The sequence below is a fragment of the Garra rufa genome, chromosome 12 (genome assembly GCF_049309525.1).
Source record: "Garra rufa chromosome 12, GarRuf1.0, whole genome shotgun sequence".
Classification (NCBI taxonomy): Eukaryota; Metazoa; Chordata; class Actinopteri; order Cypriniformes; family Cyprinidae; genus Garra; species Garra rufa.
This window is the reverse complement of record NC_133372.1, coordinates 2,403,594-2,431,035: the sequence shown is the minus strand read 5'-3', so window position 1 is coordinate 2,431,035 and position 27,442 is coordinate 2,403,594. Positions and strand designations below refer to the sequence as shown.

The window sequence follows — 27,442 nt, the reverse complement described above, 5'->3', positions numbered from 1 at the left end:
GATATGTTCCATTTGCACTCATAATGTGTTTTTTTTGCCCTGCAGGAGCCCCAGACGAGGAATTGAGGTGGATGTTGAAGTGGATGACTGTTGTATGAGAAGGCAAGGAAGCATCAAATCAATAAAGCCCGTGCTTGTTCGCTGAGTTCATTTAAAAGTCCCCGATTGAAGTAGTAGCGTGGTCCGCCACATCCTTCGCTTGCGAGGACCAGCGCAGATATGTGGCCTCAGCAGGGGCCGCAAAGCTTTATTAGCCCAAGGACTGTGATTCTCCTTGGGCTTCTGACTGTCTGCATATCCCCTTACCTTTCTGAAGGATCGCCAGAGCCATTTAGGTCCTTCACGCCTCCTGAATGGGGTCTAACGCATTTAGTCATCCATAACAAGACTGGGGATGTGTACGTTGGTGCGGTAAACTGGATCTACAAGCTTTCTAGCAACTTGACCAAGTTGAGGAGTCATATGACAGGTCCTGTAGTGGACAACGAGAAATGCTATCCACCTCCAAGTGTACAGTTGTGCCCCCATGACCTAGCCCCAAACAGTAATGTGAACAAGCTGCTGCTAATAGACTATCCCCAAAACCGACTCATTGCTTGCGGAAGCACCTCGCAAGGCATCTGTCAGTTTCTCCGCCTGGATGATCTTTTCAAGCTTGGCGAGCCGCACCACCGTAAGGAACACTACCTCTCCAGCGTCATCGAGTCGGGAACCATGTCTGGGGTGATCATCTCTGAAAACCACATCAGCAAGCTGTTCATTGGAACTCCCATCGATGGAAAATCAGAGTACTTCCCAACTCTTTCGAGCCGGAAGTTGATGGCCAATGAGGAGGATGCTGACATGTTCAGCTTTGTCCACCAGGATGAGTTCGTCTCCTCCCAGTTGAAGATCCCTTCGGATACGCTGTCCAAGTTCCCGACGTTCGACATCTACTACATCTACAGCTTTAGCAGTGAACAGTTTGTCTACTACTTGACCTTGCAGTTGGATACTCAACTAACTTCTCCTGACGCCAGCGGGGAACAGTTCTTCACCTCAAAGATCGTCCGACTCTGTATTGATGATCCAAGATTCTACTCCTACGTGGAGTTCCCAATCGGATGCACCAAAGACGGCGTCGAGTATCGACTTATCCAGGACGCCTACTTGGCCAAACCTGGAAGGCAACTTGCAAACTCTTTGGGAGTGTCCGAGCAAGAGGACATATTGTTTACGGTCTTCTCCCAAGGGCAAAAGAACCGGGCCAAGCCCCCAAAGGAGTCGGCGCTTTGCCTGTTCACCCTGACGAAAATAAAGGAGAAGATCAAGGAAAGGATTCAGTCATGCTATAGAGGAGAGGGCAAGCTGTCTTTGCCCTGGCTGCTCAACAAGGAGCTACCATGCATCAACTCGGTAAGTTCACCCTCTGATGGCAGGCGATTAAGACATGCTGCATGGCTACGGCGATTGATTTGTTGGGTTGGATGAATGGGTGTGCTTCGGTAATGTTCCCTGCCAGAGTTCAACTTCCATTATCTTGGTGCAAAGGGTGATTGTGATTAGATAGAAGTGGAGAAGTTGTAGATCAGACTAGGGTCGTGAGGGTGGAACAGCTGGGAATGCTAAGGAGTGGCCTAGTAAAGTCCTCTAGTCCTCAGGATAAGAACCTGAAGATCTAGACTGTTACCTTGTGTCTAATAGACTAATGTCATTAAATTGTTGTAGAATATAAATATCACAAGCACTCTTCCTGTCACCCACCTCCTGTTTCCTTTTGCATCCATTCTCTCTCGTTGTCTTTCTCCCAAGTGCTTCCATTATTCAGTCAGACAGGAACATCATTAGGGGAGTTGAGTAAATTTCATGAGTTGCTCTCTCGCTCATGCTTTCTAATTCGTTTAGCGAGGCTTGATCCCATCTTCTCTGCCATCAGGGTCCGCCGGGACCAGGGCTTGCTTTTCGTCCTCTCGTTCGCTCGCTCTTAATCTCCCTCTCATCATTCGTCTCTGTTCGTCTCACTCGCTCTGTCTTTCTTGGGGCTTTCAGTGGCAAAGAATGGCTTTCATTTAACCAAGCACTCAGAGATTAAGGTCCCCATTTTTATTTTTCTGACTCATTCCAAATCGGTTTGATCTTTTCTCTTTCTTTATATTCAAAGTCTATCAGTAGAGCTCTAAGCGAGTGGAATAATAGAGAACGAAAGGCAATTCGTTGGCAATTGTGAGGTGAAACAGAGATATAGAGTGGCCGATTGAGTGACGTCTAAATACTTTAACACAAGAAATCGTCCACTTTTTGTTTCATGGAGTTAAAATATCTAATAATGGGCTCTTCACATTATGCTTACCACTGACTTATCGTCTTTTTAAATCTTTGCTTATGGCTATTTTTAATCCTGGTTATCCTGACCCTAAATTTAAATCCTGAAATTCTACAGATTCCTACAGATGGTTGAGTAGTCATCCAACTAACAATTACAGTGCTGCTTTTAAGTGGAGGCTTATTTCAGCAACAATTTTAGCAGTGACTATTCTAAATGTTGTGTAAAAACAGTATAAAAAAGAGTGTGTTTCACCGTCTCTGAGTCCAAATACTCTGGTTTTGTTGAAGCACATCAACCTGTGTTTTTTAAAGCTTTTCTTATAACCAGTGTTGGGGGTAACACATTACAAGTAACTGGAGTTGTGTAACCGGATTACTTTTTTCAAGAAGCTAGTAAAGTAATGGATTACTTTTTAATTTACAAGAAATATCTGAGTTGCCTTTTCAAATAAGTAATGCCAGTTACTTTGTTTTCCTATTTATGGACTGACAAGTCTCCTGTTCCCATGTTAAGAGAAATCGAAAGTGCAGAGGCGTTGTATGTGCTGTGTAAACATGATTATTACTGTAGTTCTGCAATAAATGTAAACATGCATTAATTCATCTCACTCGCAAAATAAAAGACAGATTCCGTATTCCTTAAAATTAATTAAAACAGTAAAATGCAAACTCAGAATATGACACAAACCTGCAATCAAATGTGTTAAATAACACAAATATCCTTTTATGTATTTAATCCCATTTTATGAACCAATGTCTATGAAACTGACCTTTGATGATTCAGTTCAACCATAATAATAAGCAAAAATTACTTTAGATGAACTAACATTTGTACTTCATTGTTTTTTCTTTTTAAACAACCTTAAAAAAACCACCTTCTCCTGCATTTTACTGTACAGATGTGAATTTACTTTTTACTTTAGCCTGAGGCTTATTCATTTCACTATTTGATGTTAAGGGGCTTTTACATTGGCTGAAAATATAACTTTTTATATTAAAAACAAACAAGCAGGTCCTGCCCAGATTTAAAAAGTAACACAAAAGTAAAGCAACACATTACTTTCCATAAAAAGTAACTAAGTAACATAATTAGTTACTTTTTAGGGCGTAATGTAACATTGTAATGCATTACTTTTAAAAGTAACTTTCCCCAAGGCTGCTTATGACACTAGCAATTTCTATGTCAATATCAAAAAGCCCTTTAAGCTTATTCTAGTTTTAAATATCTGTTAAAAGTTTTTTATTTTTGTAAATGTAAATCAAAGTGCCTGCTTATCGTTGGTGCAGTTCATGAAAAATTTAAATCATGTTTAAAAAATGTACATAATTTCCAAACAAATGTTCTTTTTATTTCCTGCAATCTTTATCAGATTCAAATTTGCTTAAGGTTTTCAAAACCAGAACATAAACATATTGACATTGTTTGGCGTTCATAGTGAAAAGAATCAGTTGAGTTCACTCAAACAGTACAATTAAGACATTTACTGAAAAGAGTTGGCAGTGACTTAATGGTTAATAAATGGTTATACCTCCTGTTTTTTTGGATTAACTATGTATTTTGATTATCCTTGTTAAATTTAGGTTTTGTTGTGCTCCTTGACGTCAGAGATGAACTACACTGCTAATTAACCTATTTAATGCCGTGTGTCTAACAGAAGTGCTGCACCTGTAACCTGTTCTTACTCACAACGACAGAAATGAGCCTTTTAAATCTCATCAGCACAGAATGCTGCAAATCTGGTGCGTCTCGAATGATTCACGCTGATGAGATCAGGCAGCATGTTTAATATAACTTGTTTAACGCATGAAATCTAAACATAGTTTATACAGTCACATGGCTCGCTCTGTTTCGCTCTCCCTATGGAATGTGGAGCGTTTGGTTTCGCCTCTGCCCTGGGCAGACACATAATCAGCAGTCTGAAAGATCACACACACACAACCACACACGCATACATATTCACACACATGCACGTCTATTGTTGTGCTGATATATTTATGTGTGTGTGTTGGTATGTCCCTCTGCAACCTGTTTAGTCCTGCACCAGTTTTCACCCCACTAGTAAAGTGTGAATGTGTGTTTGTGTGAGAGAGAATGTAATTACTTTAGCACACACACACACACACACACACACACACACACACACACACACACACACACACACACACACACACACACACACACACACACTTTTGACTGAATGTAATGCTCATCTTGTCTGCGTGACCCATGAGGATTGAGAGAATACTGCATCACATCAGCCATCAATCAGGTGTGAAATAGCAGTGGGACTAGAGCTCTGAGCCTAAATGCGAAAATGCTTTAAAGGTGCTTTTGACCTTACACTGCCTTCCGAGAGGCCTGTTTCACGTACACTACTGGTCAGAAAGTTGGGTCTTGTAAGATTAAAAAAACAACAAAAAAGCACTTTTATTCATTAAGCGTGCAATAAATTATGAAAGCCTGTTTCTGCCACTGAATAAAAATTAGGTAATAAAAAATATGGTAATTGCAACTTTTTTTTTTCTTGACTTTTTTTCTCAGAACTGTGAAATAAACACACAATTGCAAGCAATAAAGTCAGAATCGCTAGATACAAAGTCAGAATTGTGGGATATTAATTCACAATTCAGAATTTTTTTCTCACAATTGCATCTTTGTATCTCGGAATTCTGACTTTTTTTCTCTGAACTGTGATATATAAACACAATTGTGAGTTATAAAGTCAGAATTGCAAGAAATAAAGTCAGAATTGCTAGATATAGTCAGAATTTCATGATATAAACTTACAATTGCAAGAAATACATTTTTGAGATTTTAACTCACAATTCTGACTTTTTTTTCTCACACTTTGTATCTTGCAATTCTGACTTTTTTCTTGCAGTTGCAACTTTGTATCATGCAATTCTGCCTTTTTTTTCTCAGCACTGTGAGATATAAACACAATTGTGAGTTATAAAGTCAGAATTGCACAACATAAAACTAACAATCGCAAATAATAAAGTCAGAATTTCGAGATATAAACTCACAGTTCTGACTCTTTTCTCGTAATTGCGATTTGTATCTTGCAATTCTGACTTTTTTTCTCAGAACTCTGAGAAATGAACGCGCAATTGTGAGTTATAAAGTCAGAATTGCAGGATATAAACTCATACTTGCAAGAAATAAAGTCAGAATTGCAAGATATAAACTCACAATTCTGACCGTTTTGTTCTCACAGTTGCAACTTTGTATCTCGCAATTCTGCCTTTTTTTCTCAGAACTGTGAGATATAAACACAATTGTGAGTTATAAAGTCAGAATTGCACAACATAAAACTAACAATCGCAAATAATAAAGTCAGAATTTCGAGATATAAACGTACAGTTCTGACTCTTTTCTCGCAATTGCGATTTGTATCTTGCAATTCTGACTTTTTTCTCAGAACTCTGAGAAATGAACGCGCAATTGTGAGTTATAAAGTCAGAATTGCAGGATATAAACTCAAACTTGCAAGAAATAAAGTCAGAATTGCAAGATATAAACTCACAATTCTGACCGTTTTTTTCTCACAGTTGCAACGTTGTATCTCGCAATTCTGACTTTTTTCTCAGAACTGTGAGAGAAACATACAATTGCAAGTTATAAAGTCAGAATTGCAAGATATAAATGCAATTTCGAGTTATAAAGTCCAATTCTGAGGACAAAAAAAAATACTGATATGTTCACAGAAGTTTATATCTTACAATTTTGAGAAAAAAGTCAGAATTGTAAGATAAGTGGCAAAACTGTTTTTTTTTAACATTGATAATAATCAGAAATGTTTCTTGAGCAGCAAGGATCATGTGACACTGAAGACTGGAGTAATGCTGAAAATTCAGCTTTGCTCACAAAAATAAATTAGATTTAAAAAATGTATACACGTAGAAAACAAAAATATATATATTTTTTGTTTTTCCTGCATTTTTGATCTAATAAATATAGCCTTAACTCTTTTAAAAACAAAAAAATGACTAAACTTAAAAAGCTTATAATGCATTGCATCACGCTTAGAGAAAGAAAAGAAAAACCTCTATCCAGTACAAGTTTCTGCTGTTTTCTGTACAGACCTTCACAGGGATTTCCTTTATGCTAATAGTCAAAAGTCTGACTACACAAGACATTTAAAGATATTTAAATAAGCTCAGCTCATGATGGCATAAAGATGTTGAATTAAATTACTTTTGATGTTTTCAAAGCGATAAATCCCCCAGCCGAGCTCTTAGCGTGTGCGCGAGTGTCTGTCTGCTTGACATCGGGTTTTTAGCTCAGAGGAGAAAAAGCGAGTTTGCTAAGTGAATTGATGCCCGGCTGACTCCTTCCTCTTTCTTTTCTTCTCTTTCCTTTTTTCCTGCTGTGAGCTAGAGACTCTTCTGGATGGATTAAGACAGAAAGAAAAACAAAGAGAAAAGGGGAGGTGAAGAGAAAAAGACAAAGAGAAAGAGAGAAAGGTTATTGATGTGCGCCTGGGCGGCTTTAGAGGACACACACGCACACCTTTACTTAGCCTTCTGAAAAGCACATACCACAGACTGATGTTTATATACTGCATATAAAGTGAAGACTAACCTAAACTCTAACCCTGAAAGTAAATTTCACAACATTTAGTTAGATCATACCAGTGCGAGGTTTTGTCAGATTTTTTATTTTCCAAGGGACAGCTGTAAAGTGTGGCAAGGAAGCCAAAAATATTCTGCCCTTTTTATAAACTTAAAGCAATGTTTGTTCAAACTTCTTTTAAAATGTGGTGAATAATGAGTGTAATTTTGTGAATGGATGGCATTCATGTTCTGTTCTTTCATTGGAGTTCTGTGGGCACAGATTCCATCAGTGAGGAACTTCCTGTACACTGCCAATAGAACAGAACAGGATTCCAGAAGTAAACAATCCATTCAGAATCTCTGTGTATATCGATAATGATTTATCAGGTGAAGGAATAAAGGCTCCTGTAGAACAGTTAAGGTCAAAAGTTTGCATGCACCTTGCAGAATCTGCAAAATGTTGATTATTTGACCAAAATAATAAGAGGGATTGTATAAAATGCATGTTATTGTTTATTTAGTGCTGTACTGGTCGCTGTTCTTCAGAAAAATCTTTCAGGTCTCACAAATTCTTTTTTTTTTTTTTAGCAACAATGACTGTATGATTTTGAGATCCATCTTTTCACACTGAGGACAACTGAGGGACTCATATGCAACTATTACAGAAGGTTCAAACACTCACTGATGCTCCAGCAGGAAAAAACATTTATAAGAGCTGGGGGGTGAAAACTTTTGAACAGAATACTGATGTGCAAATTTTTTCTAATTTTGCCTGATATCATATTTGTTTCATTTAGTACTGCCCTTCAGAAGCTAAAGAACATATTTTGTCTTCTGGGAAACATGTAAATACGTTAAATTTACCCTGATCTTCTAGAAGTTTTCACCCCCCGGCTCTTAATGCATCATGTTTGTATAATCACTCTTATTTTGGTAAAATAATTAACATTTTGCAGATTCTGCAAAGTCTATGTAAACTTTTCACCTCAACTTTTTTTTTTTTTTTTGATGAGTTTCAGCTTGATTTTTTTTTTTTTTGTAAAGCCAGTTTAATATAATTTAAGTTAAATTACTTATAAAGTTGCTGCCTTTAATTATTTTTCAGTGTCATTTTTAAAGTAGCCATGTAAAATCATCCTTAAGGATTCAGTTCCTTGATTTGTTTTATGGGAGGAGTGATTAATTATTTCCAAACACAATACTAATGTCGTAATTTCCAAAATACTTAGCATGCATAAAATTAATTAATAAAAATTAGTTCTCTTGAACTTTCTATTCATCTATTTTTCACGAATAATGAAAAGAAAGCATCACAGTTTCCACAAAAATATTGGGCAGCACAACTATTTTTGACATTGATAATAATCAGAAATGTTTCTCGAGCCCCAAATCAGCATATTAGAATGATTTCTGAAGGCTGAAGACTGTAGTAATGATGCTTAAAATTCACCTTTGATCACAAGAATAAATTAAATTTTAACAGATATTCACATAGAAAACAGCTATTTTAAATTGTAAAAATATTTCACAATTTTACAGTATTTTTGATCAAACAAATGTCTTTGTGAGAAAAGTAAAAAAAAAAAAAACCTTAATCACAAACTGTTGAACGCTAGTTTATATATCACAGATACTTAAAAATGGCAGTCTGTTGGAAAATTAAAATAAAAGAACAGTATATTGGTTTTATAAGTATATATAGCCTTTTCCCACTCTTTTAACTTTCCACGTCCTCACGTCCCCTTTCCAGGGTTTCCTGCAATGCAGTGACCTTGGTTTTCCGTTTTGTCATCCATGTGATAAATAACTTTACCGCTGTGTGTGTGTGTGTGTGTGTGTATGAATGACTTCCGCTGATATGGTTTTTAGGAAAACCCACCCTGACAGTCTGTCTTACCCAGCTACTGACCTTTAGGTGGAGTCCTATTTCTAACTCTCTCTCTTGTTTGTCTGTTTCAGCCTCTGCAGATCGACGATAATTTCTGTGGGCAGGATTTTAACCAGCCTCTAGGGGGCACCAGCACTATCGAGGGCATTCCGCTCTTCATAGACAAAGACGACGGAATGACTTCGGTAGCTGCTTACGATTATCGCGGGAACACGGTGGTTTTCACAGGAACGCGCAATGGCCGAATGAAGAAGGTAAGAGTCTGTGTGCATTATTATTATTTTTTTTTTTTTTCTTTTTTAGTGCTGAGCAAAGACTAATCGCATCCAAAATAAAAGTTTTTGTGTACATAATATATGTGAGTGTAGTGTACTGTGTATTTATTATGTGTATATATAAATAAACACACATGCATGTATATATTTAAGAAAAATGTTATGTATATGGGTCAAAGACATGATGTCCAGGTCAAAAGAAATTTACAAAAGTGATTTTATGTCCATAGGAAGGACATTAAATGTAAGTAAAGTGTCTACTGTTAAAGTTTTTGTAGAATAAAATGTCAAAATTTGGTTAAAATAATGATACATTGTCATTCAGTGTAACAATATTTATGTAAAAATTCAAACAACATGCTTATTCTGACTTGTACAAATTAAAATATATAAAATAATAAGGGAGCATATTAAATCTTCTTACTGACAAATGGACAAAACCTAAGATAGTGGCAAATTTAAAAAAAAATTAGAGTTATGAATAATTAGTATTTGGGGTGAAAATAATTTGTGACCCTGGACCACAAAACCAGTCTTAAGTCGCTGGGGTATATTTGTAGCAATAGCCAAAAATACATTGTATGGGTCAAAATTATTGATTTTTATGTCAAAAATCATTAGGATATTAAGATATTAAGTTTCATGAAGATATTTTGTAAAATTCCTAGTGTAAACCTATCAAAATGTAATTTTTGATTAGTAATATGCATTGTTAAGAACTTAATTTGGACAACTTTAAAGGTGATTTTCTCAGTATTTTGATTTTTTGCACCCTTAGATTTCAGATTTTCAAATAGATGTATCTCAGCCAAATATTGTCCTATCATAACAAACTATATATCAATAGAAAGCTTATTTATTGAGCTTTCATGTGATGTATACATCTCAGTTTTGTAAAATTTAACCTTATGACTGGTTTTGTGGTCCATGGTCACATTTGTCTTTTAGTATGTCATAAATCGATTTTTGTTGTAAATATGCCTGAATGACATTTTAGTGAGTGTCTTATGTAAATTGACAAAGATAATTTAAACATAAAAAAATAACTTACAACACTTGTCTGATTAGAAAAACGTCAAACTTCTGACAAATAAAAATGCCAAATATCTGCCGATATATCGGTAGACCACTTATTTTTAATGTACTAGTGGACAATGGCAAAGGAAAAATGTGTGATTTTTTTTTTTTTATATATTTTTTTTTTTGCCCAGAAAAACAAAAATACAATTAAATTAAACACTTTTACATTTTATTTTTTGGAAAAACAACAACAATTTAAAGCAGTATTGCACTTATTGTTTTTATGCTTAAACCCTTTTTCGTCTTTGACCCATAATGTATTCAGTATATTATTAAAATACATACTGAATGTGTGTGTCATTATATTTATACATAAGTACACACAGTACACACACATAAATTATATAAACAAAAACTTTTATTTTGCATGCAATTAATCATGGCTAATCATTTGAACAGCCCTGTTCTTTTTAGAAAACCTCTGTTTGGTTGACTTAGCACCTTGTTGAAAGCCAAGAAATGGTCATTTGAAAATATTTATGATGCAACTGTTTGTTTAAAGTTGCTATATGATGGAAATTGTTTGGGCAATGAAAAGTGGAAACCATCAACCAAATAGTCAAAGCTGATCGTTATTAGTTTCTTAAATGCATGTTCTACTCATATCCTGAATGATTCATTAAATTGCTCTGCTTCTGAAAACACTTTTCTTTTCATCTGATATCGCTTAGGCGTGAGCTGTTGGTTAAAGTTAACAATGGCAAATGCTGTTTTAATGTTGCCTTTAAAAATAAAGCATGTCATTATCCAGTGATGAATGCTGATTAGATTCAGTCGTGCTTGGGACTGTAAGTAGATATTAAATGGTCTAGATGACTACAGCAGACATTTGGAGATGATTTAGGCATTGCATTGTGGTTTTTGTTGTTTATAGTTTATGGTTTTCATTGTTATGGCTTAGACATTGCATTGTCGCTCAGTGGAAAGTGATTTTCAGACCTCCAACATTATGCTTTTATGCTCCTGTGTATTGGTATACTGATATATTTATAATACAATAATAGTGAGTGCTATATTATCGGAAAATGATGCAAAATATTAGCCAAATCAGTAATATCGGCTAATATTTTGCATTATTTTCTGATAATATAGTACTCACTATTATTAAATAACCGATATATCTGTCTGTATTATCGGAAAATAATGCAAAATATCAGCCAATATAATCAGTAATATCGGCTAATATTTTGCATTATTTTCCAATAATATAGCACTCACTATTAATTTATTACTGATATATCGGCATATATTAACGGAAAATAATGCTGAATATCAGCCGATATTACTGATTATACTGGCTGATATTTAGCATTATTTTCTGATAATATAGCACTCACTATTATTATATTACCAATATATAGGCCTATATTATCGAAATAATACAAAATATGGAAAATATAGCCAATATATAATCAGTATTGTCGGCTGATATTTTGCATTATTTTTTGATAATATAGCACACACTATTATTATATTACCGATATATCGGTCTATATTATTGGAAAATAATGCTAAATATCAGCCAATATAATCAGTAATATCGGCTAATATTTTGCATTATTTTCCGATAATACAGCACTCACTATTATTATATTACCGATATATCGGTCTATATTATTGGAAAATAATGCTAAATATCAGCCAATATAATCAGTAATATCGGCTAATATTTTGCATTATTTTCCGATAATACAGCACTCACTATTATTATATTACCGATATATCGGTCTATATTATTGGGAAATAATGCTAAATATGAGCCAATATAATCAGTAATATCGGCTAATATTTTGCATTATTTTCCGATAACATAGCACTCACTATTAATATATTGCTGATATATCGGCATATATTAACGGAAAATAATGCTGAATATCAGCCGATATTACTGATTATACTGGCTGATATTTAGCATTATTTTCTGATAATATAGCACTCACTATTATTATATTACCAATATATAGGTCTATATTATCGAAATAATACAAAATATGGAAAATATAGCCAATATATAATCAGTATTGTCGGCTGATATTTTGCATTATTTTTTGATAATATAGCACACACTATTATTATATTACCGATATATCGGTCTATATTATTGGAAAATAATGCTAAATATCAGCCAATATAATCAGTAACATCAGCTGATATTTTGCATTACTTTCTGATAATACAGCACTCACTATTATTATATTACCGATATATCGGTCTATATTATTGGAAAATAATGCTAAATATCAGCCAATATAATCAGTAACATCAGCTGATATTTTGCATTACTTTCTGATAATATAGCACTCACTATTATTATATTACCAATATATAGGTCTATATTATCGAAATAATACAAAATATGGAAAATATAGCCAATATATAATCAGTATTGTCGGCTGATATTTTGCATTATTTTTTGATAATATAGCACACACTATTATTATATTACCAATATATCGGTCTATATTATTGGAAAATAATGCACAATATCAGCTGATATTATTGATTATATTGGCTGATAATATAGCACTCACCATTAGATGAATCACTTATCCTTGTATTATTGTCATTTGTTAGTCTCTCTGAATAACAGCTGGAGTTTGAAAGATTTCTGAAGTGTTTTAGATGCTAGAGGACCTGTGTGCATTTGTTCAAGTATTGCAGAGGTAGTTTGGCACCGTGGCTCATTTTTGTGGTTTTGAGGTGTGAAATGTGCAGCATGCATCAGGTGTGTGTGTATGATGAGCTCAGAATGAGGTGCTTTCACCATGTCGTGTGTGTGTGTGTGTGTGTGTGTGTGTGTGTTGGAGGCTCGCAGGAGCGGAAGGACTCACTGGAGCATCACATGATGGATTTACTGAGATGTGAAATGGAGGACAGACTCTGTCCATCCCTGAGAGGCGGACTGAAGATATGAATGAAAAATCCAGCAGCTTAATGTTATGTATGACAGTCAGTCACAGAAGTGCTCTTCTCACACAGTGTGTCTTCAGTTACACGAATAATCTTTCACTTTTGTGGTTTTTTAGGTTTGTCATTTGTAGTATTGAGGACCCTTTTAACAGTAAAGCTTTTGTTGTGAACCTAAATCAGTTCAGTGTCAAAGTTTGGTTTAATTGGTTGGTTGAAAGTGGTTTTCAGATCGTGGGTGTTAGCCACTATTGTTGATGTGTAATTTGCATGTTTGCATGTTTCCTTATGCATCTTCATTTTCAGTGCAGTAGTAAGCCATTTACTGTGAATGTGCCAACACTGCTGAATAAAGTGCAATAAACCATAATACTATTTGCAATACAAACAAGAGTCCTTATAATTGTTATAATAAATCAAATTGTTATTGTTTTAACAAATACCTGTTTGCAATAGCAAACAGCATAACAGGCGACCTTTTTACTGTATTGCACATTGAAGATACAGATGCCAGTGACCACTCATACTTAAAAAAAATAAGTGGTTGACCGATATATTGGCCGATATTTGGTATTTTTATTTGTCCGATATTTTTTCTAACTTTGAAAGTTCTAAGTTACAATAAAAGAACTTAAAAATACAAATGTATTATTATTATTATTATTATTATTATTTATTTATTTTTTTACAGTTTTTTTTTTACTTTAACTAATTTTTATACAGCTGAAATAACTAGAATATTCAAGATACAGATACAAGTGTCTTTTTGTGTCTTTTTTTAATAAGTGGTTGGTTGATACATTTTGGCTAATAATTGGCATTTTTATTTGCCCGATAATTTTTCTAATTGAACAAGTGTTGTAAGCAGGACTGTTATTTTGAATAAGGAAGTTATAATTTGGAATAAAAGAAGTTAGAAATGCAATATGCAAATGTTTTTTTTTTTTTTCAAGTTGAAATGATCTTTTTTGTCAATTTAATTAATTTTAACCTTATTTTAATATTAGTAAATATTATATAAAAGAAATATAAATTTAATTGCAGTGACTGCTAATCTTTAAATTAAATAGTGTGATTATCAAATATCGGCTTTATATCGGCCATAAACAGGCTACTTTTTATCGGCAGATAAATGGCTTTTTTTTTTTCTTTTTTTTTTTCTACTTGGACAAGTGTTGTAAGCAGAAGTTAGAAATACAAATGTTTGTTTATTTTTTTTGTCCATTTAATTAAATTTTTTTTATTATTTTTTTTTTTTACAAGTTGAAATTATCTTTTTTGTGAATTTAATTAATTTTTACCTTATTTATTTTACTTTTAGTAAATATTATATAAAAGAAATATAAATTTAATTGCAGTGACTGCTATTGTTTAAATCAAAAAGTGTGATATCACACATATCGGCTTTATATCGTCCATCAAAAAAAAACTATATCGGTTGACCACTACTCTTATACATAGTCTTAGCTGCTTTTTTTTTTTGGTAAATTGCATTCAGAAAGCATCTCAGATTTGTTGCATCTCTTGCAATATTTTGAAATAAGAGATTAGTTGGTACAAACGTGTCAGGAGGCTCTTACACTAGTTCTAACCAAGCGCAACATCATAACACAACAAGATATTAAATATAGTTTCTTCCAATTGTTTCTTCTTTTCTCCCTGTACCTCCACACAACTGAATATTAAATATCAAATGAAAAAAAAAATATTGTTGTGATTGTTTTTGCACCTTAGGTCAAAACAGACAAGTTACTTAACGCCGTAAAAGGCTTTGTGTCAAGCCTGATTAGTAGTGTTTTAGATAGTTGATGGTGGTGTGTGTTGAACCTGGACTAATCCTGCTGATCTGGAGCATCGCAGCAGAGGGCACGTCTGGGCACGAGGAACCCGTCTTGAGCTCTTTCCGTCTGGGTTTACCGCGCTAGACGATTCAGTCTGGTCAAATCAACAACAGATGGACGAGCCAACTGGGCCCAGCACACACACACACTGCGGTCTGACTCTGAACTCACATTAAAGTCAGCCAGCCCCCTCTTTCTGGGTAATAATGTTGTTAATTATGGCTCCATACAAACTGCTGCGGCGTCTGTGAGGATTCTGGATTCCTCCGTTGAGCTTTTCTGGTCTTGAGTGTCAATAGCTGTGTTTGTTTGTGCTCTTTTACCACACGCCCTGAATTCAGTGTCAAATATAAAGCAAAGTGAATATAAACAATGATTTTGGTGCATATTGTGTCGTCAGACTCTAATCCTGAAGGGTGATTGGAGCTTTGCTGTTTTTAGAAGTTAAACTTTCCGTGAGCTCAGGATCGATCTACTGACCCACTGAGCTCTTGACCTCCATGACCTTAACAGATGACAGTTTATAGAGACACTTGATCTCTCTCTCTCTTGGATTTTTCTGTCTCGCTCACTCTTTCTAATAATAATTTTCAGTAGTAGTCACTGCTAGTGGTTGCAGTTTAAATCGCTGCTATTAGTGGTGTTTTCTGGAACACTGCTCTGCATCATGTTTGCTGAGTGCAATCCAACACTAATTTTGGGGTGCTGATTCCCAAAATACTGTCTGTTTTGAAAGCACGTCACACTTTCACACAAATATATGCTGCTATTTTATAATACAATGCTTTCGATAACCGTTTATATGGTGAAGATGTCTTGAATTCTTCCTTAATCAGCAAAAAAACAAAGTTAAATACATATGAATACTACTTTTCATTATTAAAACTATTGACATTATTCTGCTTTTGTAATTTTGAAGTGCATTAAAGCTGATTTTATATACATACAGTTGATGTCAAAAGTTTACATCCTCTTTCAGAATCGGAAAACTTTACTAAAATAAGCAGTTTAACTGTTCAGGACAAACAAGGGACTCGTGAACAACTATCACTAAATGAAAAACACAGCTGTGGATCATTCAGGGAACAAGAATCAAGAATCAAGTGTATGCGAACTTTTGAACTGGGTCTTTTTTATAAATTCAACTATTTTCTCTTGTGGACTATATGTAAACATCTTTTATGTAAAATATCTTATTCAGGTCAGTACTAAATAAAAATTAACATGCATTTTGTATGATCCCTCTTATTTTGGTAAAATTAACGTTTCGCAGACTCTGAAAGAGGGGTGTAAACTTTTGGCCTTAACTGTGTATTACATCATGTCTGGATTGTGTAGATTAAGTATTACAAATTAAGGATATGGTAAACAAATAAAAAAAAAATAGTGTTAAAGTGTTCAATTAAAAAATTTTTTTTTTGCATTTTTGAATTAATTATTAATTATTAATTAATTAATAATTAATTATTATTATCAACTCACAAACCCACTGCAGTTTGGGAAACTTCGGATTAATGCAATTTTTTGTGCATTTTATGATGTTGATATCAAAAGATCGAATATATATTTCTTTCTCTTTGCTTTTTTATATCAGTATGGTACATTTTAATGGCGTGTTTAAAACAAGTTAGATAAAAAGTGGTCAGAATCTATATTAACTAAATGCAATAATACTTAATATTGAAGTTGAGTTTGTATTTCATACATGAATGATTCCTCAAAGCATGTTTTTTTTTAAGGAAAGATTGAGATGTTAATTCATCCCAAACCACCTGTTTTTGGTTTTATCATCAGACAAAATGCATTTTATTCAGCTGTAGCTCAAACACTATAGCGTGCCGCTGGCAACACCAAGGTCATGGGTTCAATTCCCAGGAAATGCATGAACTGGTAAAAGCATCCAGCCAAGTGCATTAATGTAAATGTAAAATGCATCAAAGTGAAATGACTGTGCAGTGGTAATAGTGACACTTGACTTAATAAAACAGTAAAACCCGACAATTATAGTAAAAGATGGATGAATTATGTGTTCTGGGAATACGCTGGGTTGTAGTTACGGGTTTGGATCAAAGTGTGCACACACCCACAGAGGAATTCTGTATTATCGCTCCTCGTACATGCAGTTCAAAGAGTTGGCTGTGATTGGAGCTGCGGAGGTTAATTACACACACGCGTGTGCACATAGCAGCTCTGCTGGATCTTGCGTGTGTTGTGCTGAGCTCTACACGTCTGTAATTAGTGTCTCAGCGTGAGATCTGGCTGAGAACACACACACAGTCACGCTCCGTCATGAACACCGGTCTACTCTGACATGTTTCTCTTTGAATGATTATTGATTATTATTCTGATTAGGCGGTGACAGATTATTACAGATGGCACTGTGTACGTTATGACAATCAGCATCTGTTCATCTGTTGTTTTGCAGGGTTTTTGTGGGATGATTTTTTTTACTATTCAAGTTTTTTTAGAAAATAATACTTTCATTCATCAAGGATGCTGGATAATGTTACAAAATAAATATGGTTCTCTTGAACTTTTTTTTTATTCATCAAACAACTGTTTTCAACATTGACAATAAACGTGTTTCTTAAGCAGCAAATTAGCATATTAGAATGATTTCTGAAGGATTATGTGATACTAAAGACTGAAGCAATGATGCTAAAAATTCAGCTTTGATCACAAATACATTTTTATATACACTGCCGCTCAAAAGTTTGGGATCAGTAAGATTTTAATGCTTTTTAAAGGAGACTTTTCTGCTCATCAAGGCTGTGCTTATTTGATTAAAAATGCATGAAAAAAATTTAATGTTGTTAAATGTTAATGCAATTTAAAATTGTGGTTTTCGGTTTTAATATACTTTAAAATATAATTTATTTCTGTGATGCAAAGCTGAATTTTCAGCATCATTATTCTAGTATTCAGTGTCACATGGTCCTCCAGAAATCATTCTGATATGCTGATTTATTATCAGTGTTTTTTTCAGGATTCTTTCATAAATAAAATGTTAAAAAGAACAGCAGTTATTTGAAATATAAAACTTTTCTAACTATAAACACCTTATTCAAAGTTTGGGGTGAATCATTTTTTTTCTTTCTTTCTCTCTTTGAATGAAATATTTTTTTTTTATTCAGCAAGGACGTGTTAAATTGATAAAAAGTGATAGTAAAGACTTATATTGTTAGAAAAGATTTCTATTTTGAATAAATACTGTTCTTTTTAACTTTCTATTTATTCATCAAATAATCTTGAAAAAAGCATCACAGGTTGCCAAAAAATATTAAGCAGCACAACTGTTTTCAACATTGATAATAACTGAAGACTGGAGTAATGGCTAATGAAAATTCAGCTTTGCATAACAGCAATAAATTATATTTTAAAGTATATTAAAATAAAAAAAAGTTGAATTGCAATAATATTTCATAATATTTTTTTGATCAAATAAATAGAATGAGCATAAGAGACTTAAAAAAAAAACATTTAAAAGCTTTCTGATCCCAAACGTTTAAGTGACAGTGTATATTTAAATGGAAAACATTTTTCACAATTCTACTGTATTTTTAAGGTTTGAGTAACATTTAAGCAATATTTGCTTTAACTAAAATTGATGTTTCAAATAGTGATATAAATGTGAGTGATTTGACTGGCCTCTTAGCTGAATAATATTGTAAAAGTGGAAAGATCTGAACCGTGATGACCTATAATAAAAGCACTTTGTTCTTTGAATGTCTAATTAAAGTAAAAAGAGTATGGTTTTTATCCCTCCTCTGGGCAATGAATGACTAAGAGTATTCAGTTTCAATATTGACTGAGTATCATAAGTGCAAGTTCACCAAAATAACACTTAAGTGTAGTAATGAAGTACAATTACTGCAGTATTGGATCTCTGACAGCTGTCAGGTTCATTGTGCTCAGCCGATTATGTTTCATGATGTAGGATGTAAATTCAATTACAGTCTCCATGAACTAGAGGAGCTTTAAGAGGATCTCATGCAGAAGAATGAGGAGATCATCTCCGTTAATGCTCCGTTTCTTTTCATTCACGGTAGCGTTTCTACGCCAGTGCTGATGGTGTTCATGCTGATGTTCAGATGGCTGATTGACAGTGCAAAAGCACTTCATAGACACTCAACAGATGCAGTTAAGTCTATAAATTCAGTCTAAAGGCCTGTTTGCACCAAGAACTATAACTATAAAATAACTATGTAAGCGTCCACACCAATGCATGCCATGTTGTAGATTTAAGTAGCAAATGAGAATCATTGAATATATATCTTGAGACAAGGGTCTTAATGATTAACAGTTAACAGTTTTTAAATAACGAAAGAATATGTAAAAGTATGGTATTTGCGGTAAAAAGAACCCATGCTGTTGGGGCTAAATTTATAATTAATAAACATTGTTAGATTCAGATGGTAAATATCATATATTATGTTGGGTGTCCAAACTTAAAGATAATCACCATGTTTAGTAGGACTGCATGATTATGACAAAAATCGTTATTATCGATTATTCCCTTGAAATTGTAATTGCGGTTATTGATTACATTTATCACAATTTACATTGATTGATGTTTTAAATAGCTTTATACCATTATGTGAATCAACTGCATGTCATAATATTATATAAAAAAAAGAGTTTGTTGTTGTTACAAATGTCAATGATACATTAATGAATATGCAAATTAAAAAATATGCAATATGCATAGGGATATGCAAGTATCAATTTTCATGTTGCGATTAACTGATAATGTTTTTATCACGGTATACAGTATTATCACAATATTGAAATTTATTTGCAAAAAAGTGGTGTCATAATGCAGTATAACAGGTTTAATAACTCTTTTTTATAACAAAAATAACTAAACATTTAAATACAATAAAGCAATGCATAAAAATGTGTAAAGTTACAAAATGTACACCGATTAAAGTGCAAAAGAATTATAAAGGCATTATAATCATAAAGGGCACATTATCTTAAAATGCATTTAAAATTCTGAATAATTTGTTATAAATTCAATTCGCCTCTCACAACGTGACATGCTCTAAACATGCCTCTTAAGCATGCAGAATAATAAAAGTTTTTTTTTTGTAATCACGGATTGGAAGATTACGTAATCGTGATTAGAAATTTGAATAATTGTGCAGGCCTAATGTTTAGAATGAAACCATTGTATTTAAAAGCATGCTATTAATCATATCATATAATGAAATATCATTTGTTGTTGCTACTGTAAATCTATGTTAAATTACTATGGGATTTCCTTCAATACTTTCAGAATCTTTACATTTTAAAATGATTTTCTTTCTGTATTTTAAAATTTTATTTTAACATATTTTATTGACTATATGTATTGAACACAAAGCAATTATTTTATGTATCAAAATAAGCAGAAAATGCAAACTAAAGTGATTGTTTTGAACTAGATATTAACTTGGATATGTATGATTTATTTTCACAAAATCTGTTGCAATACAAACGTATATATTTTTCTGCAATTATACACAGTAAAAAGCTATTTTTTTTCTTAGGGTGTGCTTTTAGCCCTGTTGTACCCTATGAATGCATTCTGCAGTTTTGTCATTTGCTGCTTTACATGCTCAAGCTTTTTAAAATGGGTGTGTAGTGTCACCACAGCTGTAGACGGCCGTCTCTGTCTGTGTGTAAATGTGTGCAGGACTGTCACATGGTGATCATATGCCACTGGACGCTCCTGTTTGAATGTTCCCACGGTCACGTCCTAAACATACACAGGGGTGCCTCCAGAGCGTCTCACAAAGAGCCCAGTGTTCATCACCTCAGACACGAGGATGAGCACAAAGACACATCTGTCTGTCTGTATCTGTGATTGTGTGTGTTGTTTCGGGCCGGGTATCAAATAGGGTAAAAGTCAGACTAACCACACTCTTTTTTTTCTATTTTGACCTCGAAATATATTTCGTTTTTTTTGCCTGTGGTCAGGACAGTATGGGTGAGTTATAGAGAGAGAAAGCTTGTCATCTTTTCAGATGTGCTGAAATATTCATGACACACTGCTTGGACGGACGGCCTCTGAGAGCTTTTACATACACACACACACACACACACACACACACACACACACACACACACACAAGCTCAGGTGACACCTGAGGTTGTTTTTGTGCTGTAGGTGTGGGAAATCTAACAATAACACCAGTTTGTTTGACTTTCTGTCTAAGTTGGTCACATGATCATCAGCGGTGAGAGATTTGGTGTCAAAACCAAAATTATACAGACATCTTTTACTAGTGGGTGCAGCAAGGTTATTTTCGTAAACGAAAACTAAAACTAAGATGAAAGCGATTGATCAGAAAACATTTTTTCGTAAAATGAAATAAAATGAAAAACTTAAAAATGAAAAAAAAAAAAAAACTATTAACTTTTTTTTTTTTTAAACTAACTGAAATAAAATAAAAATTATCAAAAATAAATAATCATTTTCGTAATCATTGTTTTCTCACCCCATGGCGGAAAAATAATAAATGAATTAAACCCTTTATACTATACTGCAGCAATTGATATTTTGTCTCGCAGTATTTTGTTTAGCTCAGAATTGCGGGGAAATCGTGATCTTTATTTGATCTCTAAAAACTAAAACTGAAACTAAACTATATAGTAAATCTAAATAGAAATGTGTTCACAAAATAAAGACGAAACTAATACAAACAAAATTGTTAATGAAATGAATAAAAACGAAACTAAATTGTATTGCAAATTTGAAAACTATATTAAAATAAAGCTACTTTAAAAAAGCAAAACTATAATAACATTGGGGTGCAGGGCACTGACTATAGTTAATTTATGTAAGTGATGATAGCACAATAAAGTAAACTGTGATATGACCTGACCATGCTTTGCTTAACATCCACTTTTCAAGATGCAAAATGTAGATGTAAGCATCTCATATTCTTGTGTTTCTAGTAGGATGGACCTGAACACATTTGTCCTTCCTAAACAAGCCGCTCTGTGTGTTTCTTTATCGTTGTGTTTCTATGGTAACTTCAGGGATTCTTCAGTTGTCTTCAATCTCTTCAGGTGAAGTGAAATCACACAGGGAAACACACACTTGCCTTGGTTTAATAACACACATGTAAAGATTTTGCCAGCTGTTCTAACATTTTAATCACTGTGTGTGTGTGAAGGTGTTTCTCTGAGATGTGTGTTATTGTAACAGTGTCAGAATGAAGCTGGTGACGTGTGTGAGGCTACAGAAGTGCAGCGACGGCAGCTTTACCAGCTAGTTAATTAGCTGTGTGTGTGTGTGGAAATTGGGGTTTAGTGGGAAAATGCCGCAGCAGCAAAGCATGTCCTGCTTTATTAGACCCTTGCCAGCTTTGTTTTTTACTGTGTGTGTGTGTGTGTGTGTCTCGTGGGGCCGATAGAGCTGCAGTCACACTCAGTTCTGTCTGAACGCAAACGCTTATTAAAGCGAGAGCCGAACCTGAGCTGTTTTTGATGTGAAGTGCGTGTGATTGTGAACATGCGTGGTGAAAAGCGAGCGCTGTGCCGTACCTGCAGTCCTGGAACGCCTCACCTCACTGACTGTAATCATAATGAATGTGTCTCGCCCAGTGAGAGGTTTATGTTTCAGGATTAACCTTAATTAAATATTAACGCGTGAGTGTGTGTGTTACTGAGCTCCACCTCAGACCAATCAATATCTGCATCTGAAACCGGAACCACAGTCACAGGATTCCAGCCCAGCCCTTAGATTTCTGAATGATGCCTGGGTGCTACTCAGAGGATGTGCATTGCTGCACTTTTGCCACAATTAATAAATCACAAAGCATTCTCTTGTACTCCTGGAGGTGGAAATGGCACTAAAACCCAGATGTTTAATAGATAGTTTGTTGCTATGGCATTGCTAAGGTGTATACTGTAAATGTTATGGAGAATGGTTGCTAGGGTATTGCAGGTTGTGGTTGTTATGCAGTTTTTACAATGCGTTGCAGTGTGTATTTAGTGTGGCTCCCAGGGTATTGTGGGTGGTTGTCAGTTTTCTGCTATGCAGTTGCCAAGGTGTAGCAGTGTTTTTAATGCGTTTCTGTGTGGTTTCAAAACTACTGCAGACTTGTTGCTATGCAGTTAAGGTGTATATGTGTTAGTGTGTTGCTATGTGGTTGCTAGGGTATTGTTGACGGTCGTTGGTTTTTGCTATGTGGTTAAGGTGTATAAGTGTTTTTTAGTGTGTTGCTATGTGGTTGCTAGGGTATTGTGGACCATTGTTAGTTTGTTGCTATGCAGTTGAGGTGTAAAAGTGTTATTGTGTTGCTATGGGGTTGCTAGGGTATTGTTGACGGTTGTTAGTTTGCTGCCATGTAGTGAAGGCGTATCTGGTTTTTAATGTGTTGCTAGGGTATTATGTACTGTTGTTAGTTTGTTGCCATGTGGTTAAGGGGTATCTGTGGTTTTTAGTGTGTTGCTATGTGGTTGCTATGGTAATGTGGATGGTTGTTAGTTTGTTGCCATGCGGTTAAGGGGTATCTGTGGTTTTTAGTGTGTTGCTATGTGGTTGCTATGGTAATGTGGATGGTTGTTAGTTTGTTGCCATGCGGTTAAGGGGTATCTGTGGTTTTTAGTGTGTTGCTATGTGGTTGCTATGGTAATGTGGATGGTTGTTAGTTTGTTGCCATGCGGTTAAGGGGTATCTGTGGTTTTTAGTGTGTTGCTATGTGGTTGCTATGGTAATGTGGATGGTTGTTAGTTTGTTGCCATGCGGTTAAGGGGTATCTGTGGTTTTTAGTGTGTTGCTATGTGGTTGCTATGGTAATGTGGATGGTTGTTAGTTTGTTGCCATGTGGTTAAGGGGTATCTGTGGTTTTTAGTGTGTTGCTATGTGGTTGCTATGGTAATGTGGATGGTTGTTAGTTTGTTGCCATGTGGTTAAGGGGTATCTGTGGTTTTTAGTGTGTTGTTATGTGGTTGCTATGGTAATGTGGATGGTTGTTAGTTTGTTGCCATGCGGTTAAGGGGTATCTGTGGTTTTTAGTGTGTTGCTATGTAGTTGCTAGGGTAATGTTGATGGTTGTTAGTTTGTTGCCATGCCATTAAGGGGTATCTGTGGTTTTTAGGTGTGTTGCTATGTGGTTGCTAGGGTATTGTGGATGGTTGTTATTTTGTTGCTATGCAGTTAAGGTGTATAAGTGTTTTTTTAGTGTGTTGCTAGGGTATTGTGGATGGTTGTTAGTTTGTTTCTATGCACTTAAGGTGTGAAAGTGTATTTTGTGTGTTTCTACGTGGTTGCTAAGATACTGTCGATGTTGTTGGTTTTTGCTATGTGGTTAAGGTGTATAAGTTTTGTTTTAGTGTGTTGCTATGTGGTTGCTAGGGTATTGTGGATAGTTGTTAATTTGTTGCTATGCAGTTAAGTTTTTTGGAGTTGCTAGGGTATTGTTGATGGTTGTTAGTTTGGTGCTATTTAGTTAAGGTGTATGCATGTTTCAGTGTGTTGCTATGTGATTGCTATGGTATTATGGGTGGTTTTTAATTTGTTGCTGTGCTACTATGGTGTATCAATTTAAAATGAGTGGTTGCGAGGGTATTGTTGATGGTTAGTTTGTTTCTGTGCAGTTATGGTGTATACAAGGTTTTAGTGTGTTGCTATGTGGTTGTTATTGCGAATGGTTGCTATGCAGTTAAGGTGTTGTGTTTTTTTTAGTGTGTTGCAATGTGGTTGTTAGAGTACTGTGGATGGTTGTTAATTTGTTGCTATGCAGTTAAGGTGTACAAGTGTTTTAGTGTATTGCTGTGTGTTGTGTGCTGACCCAAGTCTCTGAAATTCTCTGGATGTGCATTAATATCCAAAACCAGCTGATGCACTCTTCATCTTCAAATGCAGCTCATGAAATGTTATTTTAGAGTCAGAATGATGAGTTTTGTAAAGTGTTGAGGATGTTGAGTTGCTCATTTAGATGAAGCACACTCATGTAGTCCATTGAGGCGAGTGACTGAGTGTCTCTCTGTGTTGGAGAGCGCAGTACATCACGTGAAGGACTGTATAAGCGCGCTCGACGTGTTCAAACATTGTGCGTGGGGCTCATTTTTCTGGCGTGATTCTGGAGGCTCTGCTGGCGATGGATGTGCTCTGAGTGTTCGTTCGCTGCCGCTGACTGAATGTTAAATCCATAGTTTGATTAGAGAGCCGCGTCTGCGCTGGCAGCCCAACGGAGCCGTACATCAGGGCCAAAAGAGCCATCTGACGGAGCGCAGCGGTCAAGGCCACCCGAGAACGAGTTCAGTCAGGGATAAAAGAGGATTTACTGTGAGAGTGTGTGTGTGTGTGTGTGTGTGTCATTTGGGCTTGATTCTTCATCTCACCCTGTTTGAGGAGTAAACCATAGAAAAAGAGGAGTGTGAAAAATAGGGATGTGCTCTACAAAAGAAGTTTTATAACTGTTAAGTCTGAGAAAAAAGTTTGCAGGTACATCTTGAGAAATACAGCGTTAGTTACAGTATTCGATGAAGGTGTAAATAAATGCAGTGTTGAGGAGAAAAATGCAGTGCTGCAATCACAGTCATTGTTATCCTGGTGGGTTTGCGTTTCTCAGAGGAATGGAGAACAGTAATTTGCTTTGTTGTTTTTACAGCAGTTGTGTGAGGAAAGACAAGGATGTTTATGATTTGGATGTGATTGAAACTATGTACCCGAGCACCTCAGAGAAAACTAGTCCCATCTGATTAAAGTCCAGTGTTGATACTGGTAACCCAGAACTTAAAACCATCAAAAATAGAAATGATGTTTGTTAAATAAAACAAAATAAAGCAGAATTAAAGTAAAATATAAATATAATTAAACAAATGAAAATGAAAAAAAAAAAAAATCAGAAAATTAAGAAAGAGTACAATTACTAAAATAAAAATCAATGAATGCTAAATAGAAAAGTAGTTTTGTATATACTGAACCACAAATGTGATTAGATGGCATTAAATATTGAATCTGATGCATTGAGCTGCATGATTTGGCCAAAAACATCCAATGGTGAGTTTTCTGAGAGAATGATTATGACAGTGATTATAATAAAAATAAATAAATTATTGCTACTATTGTAGCATTTATTAACACTTTGAATTCGATTTTAATATAGACAATTTTCATTTGAATTTCAGTTTACATTTTAGTAATTTTAAGTGTTTTTTATTTTATTTTATTTCATTTTATTTTATTGTATTTTTTTATTTTTTTATTTTTTTTTTTTATTTTTTTTTATTTTTTTTTATTTATTTTATTTTATTTTATTTTATTTTATTTTATTTTATTTTATTTTATTTTATTTTATTTTATTTTATTTTATTTTATTTTATTTTATTTTATTTTATTTTATTTTATTTTATTTTATTTTATTTTATTTTATTTTATTTTATTTTATTTTATGCTGCAGGTTTGCTTGCTTGCTTGTAGGCCTTCACATTTCGACCAAAAGCTTGATATATATAAAATTGTTAATTGAAAAAATTGGAAATAAAATATAAATATAATTAAAATTACAAAAAAAATAAACCTGAAATTAAAATAATAAATAAAATAAAATTACAAAAGCACTTTTTATTAAAATTACTAACTAAAATTAAAATGAAAAATGAAAATATAATTTGAAGTGTTAATAAGCACTACAATAGTATATGGGACTAGAATAATCCTGGTTTAGTCCCATCAAAATAATTGACTTTCCCTCATGTCATTCCAAAACGCTGTTATTTTAATTTCTTAGGGAAAAGAAGACATTTCAAGCTCTTATCCACACAATGGCAGTTCAAACTGTGTGTGTGTAAGAGAGAGAGTGTGTGCTTAAGACGAGTCCCTCAAACGCACTCTTGACTTCTGTCATAATTACTCCCCATGTGTGTGGCTCTCATGATAGCATTGTGTATTGTGCTGTTTAGTGGGCCAATAACTGCAGATGGAGGCTGTGTGTGTGTGTGTGTGTGTGTGTGTGTGTGTGTGTGTGTGTGTGTGTGTGTGTGTGTGTGTGGATGAATGGATTCTCAATTGCTCTGCTCTTAGCAGAAAAGGCTTGTAATAGTTTGTGGCCCTCCATCAGGCGAGGTCAAACCCCTCGGCGGCGGCGAACACGTGTGTGATTATTACAATCAGCGGCTCTGTACAACATGAAGCACACTACACTACAATGAATGCCATGATAATCATGTCAAATAGCAGTCACATGACCTCATCATGTCAATATGGAACCAAAACTGACCCTATTTGCTTTTTTAATTTACATTTTTGCTTTATTTATACCGAAGAATAATGTGCAGAGACACTTTTAACCTTCCAATCAATTCCTGATGGATAAAATCAAATCACGCTCTGCTGAGTGACTGGGCCACATGTAGAGACCAATGAATATGTAAATGAAGCCCAATGAAATCAGCTAGTGGTTTTGATGCCACATTTGACAAACACAGTTGGTAAAAATGTGCTTTTTTTTAATACAGCATTGCTGTGTTTGTTTTTAGGGTCGTGCAATATGGCCAAAATGTTTGAGAGTTATATATCAATATGACTTTATTTTATTTTATTTTAGATGATGAGTATAATAATCATTAATAAAAATATTTTAAAAATTAAA

At 34.4% G+C, this 27,442-nt stretch overlaps 1 protein-coding gene across 1 annotated transcript in view; it reads left to right on the top strand.

The window, feature by feature from the left end:
* The first annotated feature begins 219 nt into the window (after positions 1–219).
* The window catches only part of LOC141346793 (plexin-A1-like), a 60,850-nt gene continuing 33,627 nt past the window's right edge, over positions 220–27,442 (top strand). Inside the window, exons 1-2 of the mRNA XM_073851751.1 lie at positions 220–1,395; positions 8,821–9,003. Of these exons, the coding sequence (XP_073707852.1) occupies positions 220–1,395; positions 8,821–9,003 (1,359 nt within the window). The remainder of the gene's footprint in view (positions 1,396–8,820; positions 9,004–27,442) is intronic.